Source organism: Pelmatolapia mariae, linkage group LG7 (genome assembly GCF_036321145.2).
Source record: "Pelmatolapia mariae isolate MD_Pm_ZW linkage group LG7, Pm_UMD_F_2, whole genome shotgun sequence".
Classification (NCBI taxonomy): Eukaryota; Metazoa; Chordata; class Actinopteri; order Cichliformes; family Cichlidae; genus Pelmatolapia; species Pelmatolapia mariae.
Genome location: NC_086233.1, coordinates 20614054 through 20635000, shown reverse-complemented (window position 1 = coordinate 20635000; position 20947 = coordinate 20614054). Strand labels below are relative to the sequence as shown.

Genomic DNA, 20947 nt, shown 5'->3' with positions numbered 1-20947 from the left:
GTTCAAAAAGCAGAATAAAGCATCAATAAAGCGATTTGGGGGAAAAAAACGAGAGACTATGTATTTTACTCACCTGCGGTGTTACGTTGTTACACAAAATAGTGCATTAATTGTTGATTGTTGATACATTATGTTACTTAAGAGTACTCTCTGGACAAACTAATTTGTTACCCTAGTCATTACATTACTGTTGTTTTATTCAGAAGCTTTGTAAGTTAATTACTTGTTAACAATAAAAACCCACAGTCCATTCAGTCCCACACAGTGACACCAATGCCCATCTTAATGAACACACACACACACACAAGCTTCCTTTTAGTGTTTAAATATGAACACAAAGCAAAACTGAAAAACCAGCCCAAAGAAACTTCAGAGTTACTGCCACTGTAATTCTACTGTGGAAACATGTACAGATAGAAATGGAGGCTACATTACTACAGGCTACCTGTGTTACCTATTGAAGTTCAGTGTCTGGCTCCTGGGCTGGGGTTGGCATACACTCGGTTCTTTGCTGTGTGTGCAGGCACTTGCAAAGCACAGACATTGTGCTAGGAGTATTGTTTCTGTCCTAATGCAGGTTGCACTTTAACACTAGGCTCTTGTTCTTTGGTGCAATGGAAATAAAAGCAAAGTCCATGTCGACACTCCTCAAAAGTTATAGACCACTCTACCAACTTCCTCCTTCCTGAAATTAGCTCATTGTAGTGGAAGTGCACAGGAAGAAATATACATGCTTGACTTTTTAAATTTTTATTATTATTATTATTATTATTATTATTATTATTATTATTATTTCTATCCACCCATCTGCCAGATATCTGAAGAACTTTAGTAACATAAGAAATGCCGTAACTGCAATGTGATTACTGAACTCAGTATAATATGTGGTACATTTCTGCATTACCAAAATATAAATGGCAGTAACATGCCACTCCCAACACTGCTTACCTGATGCTGATAGCCACTTCTTCTTGTGGCTGGAGCTTAAGTGGTCAGTATCCAGGTGATAGTCTTGTCCCATGGTGACTTTGGGGAACTTTGTTTACAGAAGTATCCAGCCCTAGCAAACAGTTAGTCTAGCTAAAACATGGTATTTGATGTTATTTATACCACTGGAAGTCTAAGGAGCTTATCCCTGGAAATTTGGCTAATGGCAAACTAGTAAGCTAACACAACGGGCGGTTTTTTAAAACGTTTGCTACACCACATTTTGATGTGCTAAAGGTAAATAAATTGGTACAACGCGTGACCGTTTCTTAGTTCACTTCGGACTTACTTCAGCTAGCATTAACCATTGACAGTTTCACAGTAACATAACTGTCTGTCATTTGACAGTCAAAAGGTATATTGTATATTAAAGCCAAATGTTTATCAATAAATGCTACTGTTTGCTCAACTGGGATTAGCTGCCATTTACTGCATTATACCACTAGGGGCACCGCTTCGCCAATTCCACTAATTTATAATACAACACCTCATTCTCAAAAAGAGCTAGAAAAAAGTCTTCATTATTGTATTTATTTGGCTAAATATTCTTTCCTTAGAAGATGTTGAAGGCAGCGTTTTTGCTGTTTTTTCCTAAAACAGACTCATTTAAACATACTGAGTCAAATACTGTGGAACTAAATCACTCGTGTTTTTCCTAGAAGTGATTCACACAAACAGCTTACTTTTGCTGTGTACATGTACATGCTGACGAGAGATTCTGGAGAAATCTGCAATACTTTTAATGGAATTATTGAATCGGGGTCACCCTGTCTGGAGAAGTCATGGGTCATGGATATAAGGACACACAAACACACACAGCTCCGAGCCGCTTTAGCTGTATTAGCAGGGTTGGGGATTATTGTTTCGAAGGACACACACAACACACACACAGATAGCCATGAGATTTAAGGGTCCCATCATGTGGAAATAGATTTTGATTTAAGTGATTGTCTCTGTGTGAAGGTTTCTTTGTGGGTTTTGAAGGAGATACAAAGATATAGAGTTGTGTAGGTGTTGAGCACAGTCTTTAATAAGAAAGAATATATATATGCATCCATCCTTGTGTTTCAGCCACAAGCACTTGCTGATATATCTTTTTCAATGTGGCTTTATGTTTGTGATTCTTAGTCTTATGGTGTAGTATATCAGCTACTAGCAAAAAAATATGTGAATGTTGCATTTTTCAGTCTTTTTCTTTTTTAAAGTTGTTCAAATAGACAAGCAAAATGCAGCAATAAGAAACATATAAGCACATAAATTCCCCACTAATTATGCTGGACAAGATCTATTTGAAAGGTCTGATATTTCAGACACTTCTAAAGGGTTTCATCAAATAAGGAGGACATGAAGAAAAACATACAGACATCTTTCTGTCTCCACTGCAAAGTTGCTATCAGTAAATATGATTTTTGTCTCTGGTATTCTCTATGAAATGCCATGTGTTCTTTAGCAGAGTGCAGGATGGGGTGGTTAGAGGGGATTGGATGGCGTGGAAAGTGGGTCTTGTGAATGTAGGTCTTTGAGACAGTGTGTGTGTGGGTAAAGCAGGCTTACAGTAGTAATCCTCTTCACAGACACCCATCTGACTAGCAACAGGACGGGACCCAGACAGACACACACGCACGCCTCACGCATACACGTGTTTGTTAGAAGGAAATCTGTTTTGGTTTGCCCTGTTTTGAGAAATAGACTGTTAATGTGCCAACATCTCCAAGTGCATGCTCGATACACCCCTCTGATATCTGAAGATGTCTAAGTGAAGTTGTAATCTTCCAGTAAAGTTTTAATTTCCTTAGGTGTGGCACCAAATTCTTCTGCGATTGTTTTAATGCTGCATTCTTTTTGTTTTTATCAGCCCTTTAAATAAAGTTGCGCCTCCAGGAAACCGGACCCTCTGTTGACTTTATTGGTTCCTGAAGTTTGTCATTAGGGCTTCCTGGCTGTGATGTCATCAGTTTCTTAATGACAGAGAGGAAGAGGGACATTCATCCCCCAAATAACTCAGGAAAAACAGACAATTTTAAAAGGCATAATGAGCCTGTTGGAGCACGGACAGTGAGTTATGGCTCTGTCACTGTCTGACTCATTTCGTCTGGGGAGGGAAATGCTTTTAAGATCCGTGGCACAACATCAAAGTCCCTCAGTAATATAAAGTTAAGCCACTGTTGACTTTGGGTGTAATGAAGACAGAATCAAATTAGATGGGTTTTAAAGAATTGACATGTGGATCCATTCAAATAATCTTATTTGAATTATGCACTGAAAGGAAACATGAATGAATGTATGAGACCACCACAACTCCAAAGTAAGACCGGACAAGAAATATTATTTGTATTTTTTTTTTATTATTATTTTGGCATTTCTTTGTTTTGCATTTATATTAAGCAAAGTGCATCTTATTTTTTTTCTCATCAACACATTGCACAATACATAAATAATGATGCATATAAAACGTCTTCATATTTACAATTAATAATATATTTATATATAACATAAAATACATTTTTTTCGCTTCTTTAATTAAATCCTAGTCATTTATTAAACAAAAGTCCCGTCAGAATTTTAGACTTTCTTCTTCTTTTAAATCCTTTTTTTTCCCGTGGAGAGAAGGGAAAAAACAAACAAACAAGGAACGTGGGTGTAGTCCGTTTGTGAGGGCCGTTGAAGAAGAGGGGGAAGGCTGCTGCTGCTGCTATCGGGTGTTAAAGATGACTTCCAGCCAGCACGGGCAACTACTGATGAACTGTCTGGTGTAGCACTGTCCCCAGCCTTTCACAAAGCTTATCTGCACTGTGAAGCCTGTGCGAGGCTGCTGCGTGAACTCGTGATCGTTGGGCCTCTGCAAGCTGCCGGCCTTGTCATAGTCAAAAGCTTTGATGGAAAATCCGGGGAACACCTTGTGCACCAGTAGCGTGCGCGAGTCCGGGTTATCCAGTGTGGCCGACTTAATGAAGATGGGATAGCAGCTGCGGTTGTAGACCCACACCCCGTCCGGCTCGCGCGTCAGCTGGATGCCATAGCCGATCTTGGCCCGCACCATCTGCACCAGCGGGGACTTGTTTTCAGAGCAGAGCTGGCCCAGGCAGAAGCCGTTCCCCTGAGGTAGATCATAGAAGATGTCCAGAGAGGGCTCCTGGACCGAGTAGAGGCGCCCGACACGAGTCTTCTCCTCCCAGTATGCCACCACGCACCAGTGGGCCCGCTCGCCAGACTCCTGCAATGCCAGGGAATCTGAAAGGAGAAAAGAGTCAAGAGAAGGAGAGGGTTAGATTCGAGAAAACACGATGACACTGAAACATTAGGTAATAAAATACCCGAAAGGAGAGGAGAGTAAAGAGACATAAAACCAGAAAAGAACAGTGTTTTATAAACATGCCAGCTAGTAAAAGTAGATCAAGAGGTAAAGAAAAAGTCAATTATGTCGAGGAAAAACACTCCCAAAACGTATTAAAACGTTGCTACTTCAGAACAGTTTCTTCCTCATTCCCTGTTTGGGAAATGGGGAATTTGCTTTTGTCAAGAGCCAAAGCTAAACTGTCATCCTCGATTTCTGCCACACAGGAAAACCATGTTGGAATTCCTGGACTTCAGACAAGAAAAGCAACTCTGAGACACTGGCAGGCAAGCGTCCACACGCAGTACAATATTTATCTAGGCATTAAATGCTTATCTTCTGTCTGGCTCGCTGTATTTTTGTTGCGGCGTGGCCAACAATGTGCTGACGTCAACCGACTGTCCAATCGTCTCCCTGTCTCTCTCTTGATGGCAACGAGCTTCACCCCACTGGAGGAAATGATAGGAAGCCGTCTTCGAATTTTTGTGTGACGTAGATTAACCTGAGATGGCAAGAGGAACTGGAAGGCTCCATCTCCCGTAAACACGTAAACCGTGTTTAGCTGACGAGCAAGGCGGGCTGTTAACTCTCAAAAACCTCCCGGTTGTCTGAATCGTTGACAAGCTAGGCCTCTGCAGTCTAAAGTTTCCCTTGAGCGTAAAAAAAAGTGTAGCGTTGGCCACGCTCCAGTTTCCAAACTCCCCCCCTACCACCACCCTTTAGAGTGCCTCCTGCACCATGCCTCGCGCCCCCTCGCCACCCTCCCAACCCTTCATATCTCTATTCCACAGAAATCTGGCTCCCAGCTACTCCCAGGGAGAAGAGTGGGAGCCAGTCAGGCGCAAGGGAAATAGAGGGAGACAGAGAAGAGAGGGCGAGAGGAAAAGAAAGAGGGGGTGGGCAGGGGAGGGAAGGCTTTTCACATATTTTGACTGTTACTTTTGCAACTTTGCTTCCTCTCGTGGTTTTTTAGGAGCCTCCTGCGCCTTTGGGGGGGTCATCGCATAATCGCCTCAACTTCTATCTGACTGTTCGGCCATCTTTTATACTTTCCGTCTTCCTCACACACACACACACATTTACAAAAATTCAGCCTCCATGAGACATGCAAAGGTTTAAAAACAGTTTGCAAAGGGAAACAGATATGAAAAAAAATGGACAGAGCCCCTCTCAGTCGCAACCATCCTTCCCATTCAACTCAACAGCCCCCCCCCCCCCCCCCCCCCCCAAACCCCTCTTTCTTTAATCTGGCAGTAGCTGTGAATGTAACCGGTAATTTGGAAGGTCCCGTCTGAGAAAAACTGCAACATTAATGTGGCAGGATCTGTGCTGGCCCAAGCCGACTTACCCCAGCCTGTCATTAGCCTTCATTAGAGGAGAAAAAAAAAAAAGGGAGACAAAGACAACACCGGGGGAAGAGACAGAAACAGGAGGAGAGGGAAGGGAGCACCAAAAAAAAAAGGAGCATGCCTTCCATAAAACAAGAGCGGCTGAGCTCTTTGAAGTTGGTCTGAGCCGAGCCTCGGGGAGTTTATCGTAAATCCATCCTCGTGGGGTGCTGGGGGAAACTAAGTACCTAGCTCTCTACCTCAGGCCAAACTGGAGGAAAAGAAAGGTTCATCTTTGAGATAAGAGACAGAAAGTGCCATCTGTATCTCAGGCCGGTGTCACACAGTCTTGCACGTACAGGGGCTGATGGGCAAAGAGGACCGAGTGGACTGGACTTTCTTAACAGCTGACAGCGGGCCTGCTGGCAGAGCTCACCTGTGGGGCCCTTGTGTGTTTGTTATTGCTGAGAGACAGGGCCTGGCGTCAGAGGTCATTAGAGCGGCTGCCTGTCTGAGCCTGTCATTGCAGCCTGAAAACACCCTGCTATTCAGGACTACACTAACTGCGTTTCACCCCCACCCTCTCCTTCCCCCATCTCCCTAGTCATCCTCCCCTCTCAGAAGCTCGCTCAGACTGCAGGTAAGCGAGAACCGCAGAGGAGAAAAGAGATGAAAGGATAAAAAGTACGCAAGGCAGACAAACGGAAAGGGAACTTATAATAGACAGGCCAGGTAGCAAAGCAGCACGGAAAGTAGGATTCAAATCCATTTATAGCTTAAAGCTGCACCACTGTATTTTTAAAAGAACACTACAAGTGCCGTCTTGCTGGACAGTTAAGTTAAGGTCTGATCCAAGCTCTAATAAACAGTGCATGCCACTCATAATCCAGCTCAAATGGCCCTCACAGGTAAACAAACACCAACTTTCACTGTTCAGCAAAGCAGCAGAGCCGAAACCAGCCGAGATCCTTGGGGTGCCACCTCACGAAGAGTATGTTCGCAGGTTGTCCTGACAGCAGATGAGCTTACACCTCATACTGATGAACATTAAATGAACAGACACATATACATATATTAATATAGGTGAAAGACACACTCTTTATCTGTGGGCCCCCGTATCGAGGCGCCTTGAGTGTGAGGCGAGACTCATTTAAACTGATTTAAATTTTTAACACATTTTTTGCGAGGTGTCTGCCAGTCTGCCTCCTCGCGTTACCGTCTGACACTATTTCAGGTGCGTCTGGTGTAGGTGCGTGCGAAGCTGTGCCGTCAGAGCGCCTGTCCTAGCGTGTTTCCATCAGATACGGTCTCTGAAATGCTCCGAAGGCTGTCTTATTCTCTCGTCTGTGCATCCGTCTGCCCATCCAAGTCTTAGCCCCTGCCTACCCCCACCTGCTCGTCTGCACCCTCTCCTTTCAGGCTACTTCATCACTGGAGATAAGCTGGCTAGCTAGCAGCCCTCAGGCCATCTGTCACCCCAGCCCTTTATGTTCTGCCCCTGTCTGCTGCTCTGTCCCATGGGGTCCACATGTAACCCCCCACCCCTCTATCCCCAAATAGAAAAACAGTTTTCATGCTAGTTTACTAAGAAGAATGCCAAAATGATGCTGCAGGATGTATGGGCTAACGTGAATACTGGTTATGAGCAAATCAGCATATTTCTAGCTGTATTTTTTTTCTTCATTTTTGGTATTTAATGCACCATCAGCTTGGCGATAAGTCCGCTGCAGCATATGAGGAAATTATAAATACATGTTGTTAAATAAACATCCCATGCAGCGCAGCATTTTTAGCACATAATAGCAGATTTGGCAAATGGTCAGGGTGTTAGCTCCCCTGTGGTTTTTAATGGTCCCCAGGCTTAAAGAGCGGACGCCACGCTAGCTGAGACAATTGGACTCAGTTTGAAGGGAGGAGGGGTGGAGTGGGGGTGGCAGACTAGGTGCTTCTCTTACACAGTCTGCAAAGGTTAATCATTACCTCTGTCTGACTCCACACACACACAGACACACACACACACACACACCAAATTGTTTCTATTCTTAGAAGTCAGCACTGTCACAGAATTACACATTAACGCCATCATGGACACACACACAAAAAACCCTCCAACCTTCTGTTCTGAACTCTACACTTTCAACATCTGTAAATAGCGAGGAGGCTCCTGAGAACCGTCTCGCATCGATCCCTGAGAGCTATGTGTGTGTGTGTGCTTGTCTCAACTCAGACGTGTAATGACCCTGTCGTCATCACACACACACAGAGCGCGGCTGAAAACAGGAATGAGGAAGACATAAAGGATACAACACCACTGGGGTGGGGGAAAGGGCCCTTCACGGTGCCTTATTTTCCAAGTCAACACCCTCTCTCAAGCAGGGGGGAAAGTCTATCCCGGAGGTCAAGGGTCAACCTTGAGGCATTCCTTTTGCTCTCTCTGCCATGACGTATATGCTCAATCCTGTGTGTTTGTGTGTGTGTGTGCCTGAAAGCCTGCCATTTCTCACTCTGTGTTCACAAAGAAATGTAGTCTCATTGATTTTAGTGTAATCAACAGCAAGCTTTCCGCCTTCTCACAACTACTACTGGCTGATCAGCTCACTTTTTTCACCGCAAGAGACAGAAATGTCAGCTGTTCTGCGTGTTACCGTTGTCTCACATTAGCACAGACCACAGATTATAGACAGTATACAGTCTTGGCTGGTGTTTCTCAAGTGCTGAAAGACAACGACCAAGTCTACACTTGTTTGTGATTGATTACTTGTTGTGCAGCAGAGCATGCAGCCATTAACAAAAAAAAAAGCCATTAACTTGGGCTAAATTATGTTATTTATCAACTCAATTGCACTGTTTCTTCAAAGAATACAAACTCAAGCTAACATTACAAAAACAAGAAAGCGAAAGAAGATGAGAAAATGAAAATCTTGCAAGTCACCTGCATTACCCACAATGCATCTTGACATTTCTTGGTAAGTCCACACTGATGCTACGTCAAGTGATATAAGCCATTTATAGAAGTGGCATAGAGGGGGGGCGCAAATGTGCAAAAATGACTAATACGGCCATTTTCACCATGCATCAAGCAGTGAAACTACTTTTACTGCTTTAAGTGTCTGTCGAATGCCACCATTTGCAAATTGAGAGCGAAGAAGAAGAAATGATGCACCAAAAGGCAGAGTAGGAGAAAAAAAGAAAGAAAGAAAGGAAGACAACTGAAAGGTGGTGGGTTTAGTAGCAGACAGAGGAAGTGGTGCTTCAGAGTGGCAGGTTGGGTACGATGCAAAGTCTTACTCCTCCTCCCCCCCCTAGTTCAGGAAACATAAATAAGCCCCGATGGCAGGAAAACCACCAAGGGGAGTGGCACGGTTTCGCTATCAACAGATCTGACTCCTTGCAGAAACACAGATAGAGAGAATGAGTTGCAGACACGCCATCTCTAACATGAACCATCCAGCCACGACGGAGGGGGGAGAGAGATAAGGAGAAGAAATGTTGCATGCCTCCCCCCCCCAAATGTCTCCATCTATGGTATAATTTTCTCCTGAGTGGACGTTCCTGCCGTAATTACACGATCCGCATGTCTCGAAGTTGCTCAGGCGTGGTGTTCTCCGCAGCTTGTGACAAAACACAGGGCCGTTTCGTAATGAAACGGGGCGGCCGGCGGCTTCCATCTGGATCCACATTATCACTAAATTGCAGCACAATACTTTTTTCCACTCAAGGACACCCTTGTTTCCGTGTTACACCTCCTCCCTGCTCCTGCTGAGTTATTATTCCAACACTTCATCAAGCTGACCCCAACACACACGCACGCACACACACACACACACACACACACACACACACACACACACACACACACACACACACAGCCACTCCCTGCAGCCCAGATTTCCCAGGGTGACAGGACAAATAAACACCAGCTAGTTGGCTACAAGGTGCCAGGCAGACTGCAGTGATGTCATCGGCTCACTTTTTGCAAACGCACAGGTCGAGAGATTACCCGCAGGATCTGTATCTCAGGAGCCATTTATACACACAGACACAGACAGATGGACAGACAAGCCTGACAATAACCTGCATTGTTGTGGCACAGAAAAACCAAAAAAAAACACCGTGGGAACTAAACAGCTAGCAGAGCCAGTTGCATGTGATCAGAGGTTTTTGTTCCATTCTTACTCTGTTATTAATCGTCATACACCTCTACGCGTCTGCGAGCGAGCATGCATGTGCGTGCACTTTTGTGTGTGTGTGGGTGAGGGTGGTTGTGCCAATGCTCAGGATAGAGATGTGGCTACCGACGGGGTTGAGCCTGTCACCAAGATGAAGAGACACAGAGCGAGAGGGAGAGACAAATACACACCCCTCCACTCTGAGTACACAAAAGACAAACCGACTACATGAATGAGCAGGCGGGAGGGTGGAGACGGCAGTACTTTGTGTCACACTAGAAATTTCACACACACACACAGACACACACACAGGTTTACAGGCATGTGTCTCCACTTATTTCCATTCCTGTTTTTATCCAGTTAAAGACGGCTTCTATCCCTTCCTTCCTCTTTCCACTTCGCACGCTCTGCCTCTCTCTTTCTTTCCCTCGCCTCCCTCCTTCATTCATATCTTCATACATTGAGGTAATGTCAAAATCCACTTCCACAGAGTGACTGCAAACCAAAACAATGTTCATCTTGTTCTGGGCTTCCCTCCAGCTTTGGCTCATGGCCAAATCTGCATGGGCCTCTTTTCAATCAACGGGCTCAGCAAAGGTAGGTAAATGTTTTCAACTGCAAGCGATGCTGCGAGAGGACAGGGAGCGTGTGAAGCTTCGCAAAAACTAGACACGCTTTCCTCTTCTTCCCCTTCTCTTTCCACCCCCCACCCCGCACCTCTCTATCCTCTGCTGTCTGTGTGCGCTGTTTTTTCGATTTGTGAAGCATAATGACACAGGGTGGGGAACAGAGGACAGCCAAAACCAAAATTAAGTCCCTTGCCAAGAGGCGGTTTGGCTGCCGCGCAAGGAGAGGAAGTGGGGAGTAATGAGAGATCCTGGCCCGGCACGGGGCGGCCCAGCTCTGCTCGACTCAACTCGTTGGCTAACGCACAGCCTCCAAAATTACAGAGAAGAGAGCAGAGGAGTCGGCCACCTCTCTCTCTGCCTCTCTCCCTCTCCACCCAAAGCCGCCATCTTCTTTCCCTCTCCATTCCTTCCTCTTACTGTTCAGGCAAAGGAGAAATTTTAAAAAAGAAGAAGAAGAAAAAGATCTAACCAAAAAGGAATGAAGGTACAACCAAAACAGAAACCCTGTTACAGTCAAGAAAGTGCAAATTCGCTCTACCGTAATGGGTGCCGCACGCGTTTCTCTCATGGTTTAAGGAAAACAAATTTTCAGTTACTCTCTCTCTCCCTCCTTCGGTGCACTCCACTGTTTGTTTTCCGTCAAGATGAGGCCTCAGCTGCCTCCCTGTCCGCTCGCCTTTTCCTCAAAGACATGAGGTCATATCCTGCGCAGCCCTTTCCTCTCCCCGCTAACCCAAACAAGGCAGGAATGCTGAGGGAGACTGAGGGTGCTCTGTTTCTGAGCTGAGCTCCTAATTGCTGGAGGTTCTTTTGCGAAAAAAAAAAAAGTAAGATGCCGTCTTAGGTATTTAATACTTCATACCAAACATACAGGCCTTATCTCGCCCTCGGTTTGCACCAAAAATGGGCCGTTTCTCTGGGACCTTCAGCATGACAGCAGAACTAGTTTGATTTAATGAGCCACGGTGCCAGGACTAAATTTAATCTCTGATGAAGGTTAAACCTCCAGCCGATTCACTGGATGACTAATTGACTGACTACAGGGCTGGCCGACTGTCTGTCGAGTGAGGTGACTGGTTGGTGGTATAAGAATACAACTGGACCTAAATTTAACCTGCACTGGGAGGAAGCGCCTGTGTGACAGTCGGCCATGCGCCAGGGCTCACACCAAGTCATTCTATCTGCCCGCCTGTGTGTATGTGTCAAAAACTGTATGTGTGTGCGTGCGTACATGTCACCACAGCAAGACGGGATCCTGTTACACATAGGCACTCCGGGTCAGTCCCCAATGGCACCAACAGGCATGCCACCGACACACAAACACCAGCGCTATACATCCCAGAGAGTGGGAACATCAACAGTGGTGGCCGGTAACTTGACTTTAAAGAAGGCTTTAACAATAAAGTGCAGAAAGCTGACAGTTAATGTCTGATCCAGACTTCCATATCTTCAAATTCACAAGTCACGAATCCAAAAACTCACAACCAACAACATACTGCAAGCCTCTTTAAACTTAACAAAATGAATGATTGGCAATGTGAATGCTACCTGATCTGCTCATAAACTCAACTGAATGCACTATATGGCTTTTAACAAGTTACTTAACACCCTACAGATTCATAACTCAGTCCAGCACCCTCTTAACCCTGGCCTGCTCTCCATTTCAAAATCTCTCTTTTTGATCTCTCTCTTCTGTTCTTGGTTCAATCCAAACCCCTGATCCAAGCCCTCACTCCCAGCTCAAACAGAGATCAGCACCCCAACACCCAGCTCCAGGCCTCCAGCCATCGACCCCTCCTCCTCTCCTTTTCCCTCCTCTCTACTCTGTTCCAAGCTGATGACGTGAGCCAGCGAGAGGAGCTTTGGAGCTGGTAGCCTGGCAGGCAGCCTAGTTTGCATTTGCGCTTGTCGCTGTCACAGCTCACTTAACTCCTTCCTGCCTGGATGGCTTTTCCTGCAGAGAAAGAGCCTCCTCTTTCCCGACTCTGATGTCCTTTGGTCAAGCTTCTGCTCTCGCCTCAGGTGCAGTTGCACATTAGATCTACAGCTCAAGCCTTCTCCTACAGACAACGAGCACTTAATTACTGCACTACAATGCCAAAGCAGAGAAGAAGTGGCACAACTCTTGCTCACTCCCAAGTCTTTCCCACTCTCCTTCCCTGAGAGCCACCCTCCTCTCCCTCTCTGTAAATATGTCTGGAGAAGAACATAAAAAGGGCAGAGTGAGTGAATTAGAAGGTCAGCAGCGGGCCTCTGGGAGAGCCATGTTTCTTTTGTCAGAGCCCCAGAGGGAGGGAGCAAAGAGGGAAGCAGGGAATGAAGGAAGGGAGGGAGTGAGAGGACGAATGGATTAGCCATTTTTTTTTCTTGGCTTGCCAGGGAAATCATGAGGGCAGAGCACTGGAGCCACCCCGCCTGGCCTTTTCTACCTCTAATGCTTTTTACTGAGGAGACCCATTCACTGAAACGCTGCCATGTCACCCTCGCCAGGAAAGAAAACAGGGGTAGGAGGAGGAGGAGGAGGGGTGGCATGTATACTTCACTGAGGGAGGGGAAAAAGAAAGGGAGGGGAGTACGAGGAGGCCTGTTAAGACTCCACTTCTTGGGTTTCACCGCTTGAACTGGGCCTAAAATGTGTCTTTAGTTAATGCACACTGGGCCTACTTTAGTGTCCATCTGATGGTCTGGCAGAGGAGGCGGAGGAGAGGAGAGACTGATTTTTAGGTTCTCTGTTCCTCTAACACACACACACACAGGCAGACAAGCAGGCTAACCCCACCACCACCACTAAACAAAGGAGGGGGGTGGAACGGGCAGCGAACACCAACTGACATAAAACAGGTTTTAAAGGCCCGGTAATGAGAACCATCTGAGGCCAAGGAAAGCAGAGAAAAGCACAGAGCAATCTCAGGCAAACGGCGAACAAACTCTTTCTCTCTCCTGAACACCCATCTTAGTCTGGAGCCTGCGGATGGGGGGCAACAGGCAGGGAAGGCGGCGCTGCCAGAGGGAGATTATGCGGGAAACGCCGAAGAAGCTCGAAATACATCCTGCCAGGGAGGTTGAAGAAAGAAAGACGCCTGTGTCTCACTCTTATCCCCACAGAGCCCGGAGGAGGATCTAACAAATACGTCCCCTGTACGCGCAAACACACCCAAACAAACACTCATGTCTGTCGAAGCCAGCTTTTTTTGCTCGCCTTTTTCCTCCCTCAATACCACACACACAGAACATATTCTTCTCCAAACAACGCTTGAGCGTGTTTGTCTTCCATTACAACACAACACGGAAAGGGGATGAGAGGGAACGGGGAAGGAAAAGGAGAAGAGTGGAGCGTTGTTCAAAGAGCCAGGAGGGAGGAATTTATGTGGATGTGGGAGAAATACGCCGCCCTCTTTCAACAGCTTTTTTTATTACAGAGGGGAAGCAGGGGCCCCCACAATCACCGCCTCCATCATCGCAAGTATGGAGGGAATACGTGTGGTTGTTGGGAAGAATCAATAGAAGAGGAAAAGGAAGACATAAGTGGAATGGATTGGGAGAAAAAGAGCAGAAAAATGGGTAATAGTAGGAATATTTACCTGAAAGCCCCACAGGGGCCGAGTAAGTCGTTCCTCCAGTTTCACTGGATGAAGGTCCAGAGTCTGGAGAATCTAATGGAGAAAGAGAAGAGTTTGAATCAGTGTGTGTGCATTTACATGGCAGTGAGAGGAGACAGCACAGCAGCAGCTGCGAGGCCGTCAATCACTCTGGTGAAATCAATGCCTAATGAAGACGCTGACGACGAAGCTCGCACCCTCACACATACGCACAGGAGACTTACAGCGGAGCGCTTCTCACACCCCTGATAATCCCCCATAATCCACTGCTTCAGGAGGAAGGTTAGCCCGGCTTCCCCTGCACAGACGAGCTGCTGATCCGAAAAGAGGTGTATTCTTTCTGCTAACGACTGAGCAGAGGGTTCAGTCTGGGCACGATAAACCCCGCTCAATAACCCAACATTACACGACCGCTCTGGGTCTGAGTAGACCGGGCTTGTGTCAAAGATCTGAATGTCAAACCGACATCGGAGTCTTCACGCCAAAAAACAAACAGAGCTGTCAAAGATGCAAAAACAAGCCTCAAAATCATTTAGTGGGACTACTCAAAGAGACGGAGCTGACAAAGGCTCAAAAAGTTGCTTATTCTAAATGTTCTTCATGGTGAACCAGCAGATGGGCGCAATAGAGAGAGAGAAAACTAGACCTGCTCTCTCCTTCGCTTTGCATTTGAATGCTAAACTCCCACTAAGACTTGTAATGTAGACTAGTTTCAACACGACACCTGAATGGAGCTTCAACAAAACCACAGCATGTGCTAGGAGAGGGCTAGCACCAATGCAGACTGCTGCTGGTAGCTTGGGATTTACTAATGATATATTCCTTTTGCGTCAACAATGCTCACCACCACAGTATGGAGCGGTGGTCAGCGCCACTCTCACTGAAGTGTAAGGTCAGTGAAGTTTTCCCAACTCCAAAGCACACGCTCTGACTGCTCAACAAGGGGCCAAAAAGTGTTATATTTATTTGCACCTACAGAAGTAAACCACGTATGGCAAGGAGTGCTTTTGTGTTTCTGCTGAAAGCAGCTGACAGAGAGCCGACCAGAGCGGTTTCGCTGCTCCCTTCCCACCCCGGCCCGTCCAAACGCAGCCCATACTGCTGCGGTCACGGTAACGAGATGCACGGGCATAACCCGAGCCTGCCTCACTTTCACCGGCTGCCAACGGCCTTGCCCTGGTCTCCCGGGCAACAGTTCACAGCTGACCACAGGGCTGAGGTGGGGGGGCATCAGAGAGAAGGAACTAAACAGTGTGTGATTTATATTCCCCAGAGCTGAAACAAGGTAGCGTTTTATGTCTGGCCTGCTTTCATATTGACCGCCACTGCTGGAGTGGGCAGGCACCATGACACGCATAACCCCCCCACCCCCACCCTCACCCACACACACTTCCTGCTTGCTGGAATCATAAAACCATCATCATAAAATTCATGGCCCTTCCGCTCCGTGCAAATTATTTAGCAATGTCCAATCGCCCTCCATGCAGATTTCTCTGAATGTCATGAGGATTTACCACAGCCTCGGATAAACCAAACACACAGAGAATTCTACAGAAAACTGTAATAACGTCCAGCTACATGAACAAGCTGATGACTGACAGTTCCCTGAGGCGGTAGGGAAAAACCCCTGGCTTTTCTTTTTTTTTTTTACTTTTTTGCATGATAAGCTTATTTGTCCCGTGTGCATACAAGTATGTGTGTGTACTCTCCACCACGCTGCAGTGTCCTATTAATACTTCTTTCACCCTACTCTGCCAATAAGGAGACGCGCAGACAGACACGAGTCGTCTCCAAGTAACCACAACCGCAGCTACGCGAGCTTAACGCAACCGAACGAGGAAAGAGAGCAGCAGGTACGCTCCGCAGAGGTGTAAAACTGACACATCTGCTTGCGCGCACACATTTTCTGTGGGTTTTTCTTTTTTTTTGGGGGGGGGGGGGGGGGGGGGGGATTTAATTCCCATTCAGGCTGGTATGAGTTGTATAATCATTTCCTTTGTGTGCATCCAGCCTGCTTTTCCTATTTACATTCTTGTTTCCTTTCATCAGGGGAAAGTCTCCAACTGAACTCGTACGGAGACGCCACTGCAACTCCACAGGGCAGACTTCACATCAGCTGAGTGTTAAGCACTGAGGACTGAGCTGCGGCTTTTTGTGGGGGTGGGGGGGGGCTCTTTTTTTCTTTCCAACACTTTAGATCAATCCTACTTGTATTTAACTTTTTGAAAAACGCTCTTTAAGGACAACATCACTGCTAAAGCGGTGATGACAAAGACGGAGGGAAGGAGGAGGGGGGCTTTGAAGAACCGCAGCTGCAGCTGCAATGACTTCCTATTGTTTCCACTCACTCAAAGCCACTTTCTCCTCTTCTCCTGACTAACTGGCTGGCTGGTCGCCTAACTGGTCATTGTTTAACTCCTGCACTTGTAGACAGCAAGATGATGAGCAAACGAGCAAAAAAACAACACAAAACACAGAGGACGGGATGGGAAATTATGTAGATCTCACACTATTCTAGCCACAGTGTGAAGTTTAACACACTGAAAACTGACTTCGCCTTGTTTGACATAACTTGATGCCACTTTCCTGAACAGAGGAAGAGAATGACAGCAGGAGCGATGTGTGGAGTGAAGTGCACAATTAACACTGCTGCAACAGTTACGCTTTAGATGTGGAAGAAATTACAACAAAGCCTCTCTTCTGTTCTGTAAGACATCAAACCGGGAAATGGGGACAGTGACACCCCCAGCTATACACACACAGACACACACTAGAGACACACAAACCCTCACCCTCATTCTGTTGATTAATTCAGCTGATAAAGACTGGCTGGCTCCAGAGACGCCGCTGTCTGTCTGTTTCTCCCTGTGCTGCGATTCACAAGAGATAGACGAACACACAAACAAACTCTCCCCCCCCTTTAGCCACACACACACACAGGAACACACAGGCTGCCCCCGGTGATGTGCCAGTCAGTCAGTCTATAGCTGGTGTCTCAACTTTGTACTGCCTTGCCCTGGCTGTCAGCCATGCTGGAAATGGCTAGCCAGTCAGCCAGGCGTGCCACTCCACTGCTATCATAAATCACAACATAACATGGAGCCATTTCCTACACACACACACACACGCACTGGAGAGGCACAGACAACACAAACATTCATAAATGCAATATAGCCTTTTAGATGGAAATGTTATGCAAAAACAAATGCGATTCTGGCAATAACATGAATGCATATATTTATGCATGAACAGCAAGCTCACCTGGTGGTTTAAGATAGTCCATGGGATAGCGGGAATATGGTGGAGGAGGAGACTCTGTATGGAGAAAAAAATGAGTACATGAGGGAAAAAAAAGGGAAAACAAGGGAGAGATCGAAACTTTATGATAAGATTTGTCATTTTTCAGGGGGAAAAGATTTGTGTCTGTCAGCTCCGCCTGGAGAGGCAGGCTGAGAGGCCGGCTGGGCGGCTATTGCCTTTCATTGGCAGGCAGATAAACAGGGGGGGGGGGGGGGCCGCCTGGCGCCAGAAGGGCCACTATCAGCGTCTAGGACAAACTGAGATACGGGCCTCTTTTGGCCCGGGACGCCAAGCAAACGCGCGCACTCAAGCGAGCGAGCGCGTGCACGCACATACACACCGAGACCCTGGAAAAACTTCACTGTGGAAAGACTGGAAGACTGTAAAGCCCTGTGCACTTTGGAAATGCCATCTATGAAAGGTTTAAATAGCAGAAAGGCTTTGTTGTTGTTTGGAAAGCGCATATTTGAAGTGCCAAAAATAAAATAAAGCATGTTCTTTAAGTTTGGATACAGTTAGGATACATGTTACCGTTTTTACAACACGGCCAATCAATCAATTATTATTTTAGTCAAATGACATGCCAAACTCGGATTTAATGACGCCACACTTCCGAAAAGATGGGAAGGTGGAAGGGGGTTTGGGGGGGGGGGGGGGGTCTCAGCACGCTAGTTTGACCTTATGGAAACTCAACACAACTGTGCCAACAGAGGTGATGTCATTTGAATTAGGCTAATTAGCTCTTTAGGTAATTCTGACATGATGTCACAGCATCTGAACTTGAACTTGCTCTGAAATAAGGCCAGAGAATTCAAAATACTTGCTGCCAATAAACAGATAAATAAACAAACATGTCTATTTTCATAAAAATCCAACTCACCGAGTTCACAGAGCCTGCTCATGTGGTGGGGATTGCAGCAAACAAGCTCTGGGTTGATTTTCCCGTAGGATTCACAGCAAGACAGCCTCTTCAACTCCGAGGAATGCCTGAGGTCCGGCCACCTGAACACTTTGTAGAGCAGCATGGGGAGAGAGTAAGACTGTTGACCCACTTTGGCGTCCACTTTGCTGGGCAGGAGCAAGCAGGGGCTTCGGGCACCCCCTTTGGACTCCACTGCCTGCAAAAGCACCTCCAATTGTTTCTCTTTGATCTTTTTCAGTATCGAGTGGGTCAACGCCTTCAATTCAGCCTCCGACCCTGCGTTGGACTTGGCCACCTTTGTCGTTTTGCCCATGCAGCAGCCCCCGGAGCCATGCGTCCCTCTATCCGTTTCCCCGTCGCCCTCCACGGGCGCACGGCTCCTCCAGAGTCGCCGGACGAGCCCCGATCGTTTGGTCCTAAACATGCGGGACGAAAAGAGGGTTTCCCGGCTAAAAAACGAGCATTGTGTCCGCAAATCATGAAGATTCCGGGATCCGAGTCCAGGCGGTGATAAGCAGCCTGAGAAAAGACGGTGGAAAAACTGTGGTCTGGACAAGCAGAGGAAATCTGTAGCATACGCCAGTCTCTTTCGCCGTCTCCTGCAAACCAGATCACCAAAAAAAAAAGCAGGCAGGGTTCACGGGACAGTTAACTTTTCCTCCGGGGATAAGTCACCATCACCTTCGGGAATTTCAGACTTGTGTCTGATGACGAAAACCTAGCAGAATGTGATCGTTAATAGCGAATGGGGGAGCAACCCTGCTGCGCGGAGCCTAGATGTGTTACAATTTTCACTTGGTGATGTGCAACCCAGAGCAGTGAGCTGACCCCTTAAAAATTCTCCAGGCAGATTTTTCAGCAAATAAACACTGCCTTAAAAATAAAAAAGAACGAAAAAAAGCTTTCTGCCAGTTCGCAGTAGCTTTAATGGAAATTACAGAACGTGGGGCCTAATTAAGCCTAAAATGTTATGGCAATTATCCCATGAAAACCGAAGCTCGCTGCCGTGTCTTCAAGAGCATTAATCCACAAAAATCCGTGATCCAAACTGCACAGAGTGCGGTTCTCCACCGGGCATGCGGAGGCTTTTTTTATTTATTTATTTGTTTATCCGCTATCGTCCAAATATGCCAATCGTCTGCAGAGGATGTGGTCTGCCCGGGTTGAGATGAGCCAGGGAGCAAAAATCCAGGTCTGAATCTCTCACCCAAGTTGAGTTGCGTTTCTAAAGCCCGGAGAGAGAGAGAGAGAGAGAGAGAGAGAGAGAGAGAGAGAGAGAGAACACTCGTCCAGCAGCCGAGCGTTTCGACCTGTTTCAACACACAGGCGAACCTTTTTCTTTTTTTTCTGAGCGTTAAGATAATCCCAAGCTCGTATCTCACGCGAAGTTTCCGTGGAAGAGAGAGCGAGCCGCCGACTGCGATCTCGAGGGGGAGTATGAGGCTCTCTGTAAATGAGGCGGATGGTTTGGGTGCCCTTGCTCCGTCTCCAGTCTCCAGTGCGCATTGACGCGCCCGGTCACGTGTGTGTCTAGACACCCTGTCGCTTAAAAGAAATGTGATTGTGTGTTGCGCAAACAACAGATCAAGCAGAGCCCGCGGCGCACTCACACACACACACACACACACACACACACACACACACACAAACCTTTGAAAGGAGGAAAGTTTGGGGGCAAAAAGTTGCCAGAAGGGTAAAGTTGAGAAACTGTGACATGATATAAAGTCTTACAAGAAATTTCTCTCGTCACTGTTTAATGCTGAATAATTGACAGAGCGATAGTGACGTAAATTTGGCCCCTTTGTGTCATATAAACGGTTTTTTTTTAGTTTACTTGATGATTGTAAACTCAAATGTCCTTTTCGAGCTCCAACCACGTCTAATAGCTCTGTTATCTCAGCTTTACTAACACTGGCTTCATATTAAAGCAGCTCTGTTGCTGATGTGTGTGTGTGTGTGTCATTTAAGCTAGAAACACTCTGATTTCCACATTTTTCTTCTGGTAATATAACATTTGTGCATTTGTCATCATGATTACTCAGGATGGTTTGGCTTGGGAGGGGGCTGCGTGGGATAGTCCCAAGGGCGACACTTCAACCACTCACCGGATATGTCGGGTCGTAGATGGAGCTGGTTCGGATTAGGGATTTTTTTTTTTAACGTATAAAAATGTGCCTGCAAGACTTAACACAGGGAGAGAGAGAAAGCGAGGCCAGTATGTCCCAAGTCAGACGGGAGCGCGCTGCTGCCGCCCTCTGGACGTTTGGTTTCCAGGTGGGACGAGCATCACCAGTTTTCTGCCTTTTAATCATCAACACGGCGGTTTCCACCCTCTTTTATTCATCCAGCGCTCTTGCCCATCACTTTCCCGACTTGCCTGACAACAGATGGGATGTGCCCACATGACTGCTGTCTTTATTATCGGCCGAATCCATATTTATTATGACAGGCGCAGCGGTTTGATTCTTACCGTTTCGATCTGTTTTGCCGTATTGTGTGTCGCTGAAGAGGCAAAACACAAACAACGTCATTTAAGTGTGACAGCTTATTTCTCTATATGCGCACATATAAATGATCTGTTCTCTCAATAAACTCACTTTTTATTCAAATAAATAAATAAATGACTCGCACTTTGAACCCAAAGTGTCCGAGGCCCTCAGATAGGATCTCCTAGCATGT

General features: G+C 46.5%; 1 protein-coding gene across 2 annotated transcripts; it reads right to left on the bottom strand.

Moving 5' to 3' along the window:
- Nucleotides 1-3346: 3346 nt before the first annotated feature.
- On the bottom strand, nt 3347-19765 carry smad7 (SMAD family member 7). Of its 2 annotated transcripts, XM_063478372.1 has the most exons (4): nt 18227-19763; nt 17308-17361; nt 14029-14100; nt 3347-4218 (listed from the first exon to the last, which is right to left on the bottom strand). In XM_063478372.1, exons 1-4 carry the CDS (start codon nt 18690-18692, stop codon nt 3680-3682), a joined length of 1131 nt encoding a protein of 376 aa, XP_063334442.1. In that variant the 5' UTR covers nt 18693-19763; the 3' UTR covers nt 3347-3679. The 2 variants fall into 2 exon arrangements, with proteins under 2 accessions (XP_063334442.1, XP_063334443.1); XM_063478373.1 differs by lacking the exon at nt 17308-17361 and having other exon boundaries at nt 18227-19765.
- Nucleotides 19766-20947: the final 1182 nt, after the last annotated feature.

Bases quoted from the DNA above. Each gene is read 5' to 3' on its own strand.
- smad7 (XM_063478372.1), bottom strand. From the start codon at position 18,692: ATGTTTAGGACCAAACGATCGGGGCTCGTCCGGCGACTCTGGAGGAGC. The intron at 14,101-17,307 runs GTGAGCTTGCTG...TTTCTCCATTAG, and splicing joins GGACTATCTTAAACCACCAG to ATTCTCCAGACTCTGGACCT. The intron at 4,219-14,028 runs GTAAATATTCCT...TTCTCCTTTCAG, and splicing joins GGCCCCTGTGGGGCTTTCAG to ATTCCCTGGCATTGCAGGAG.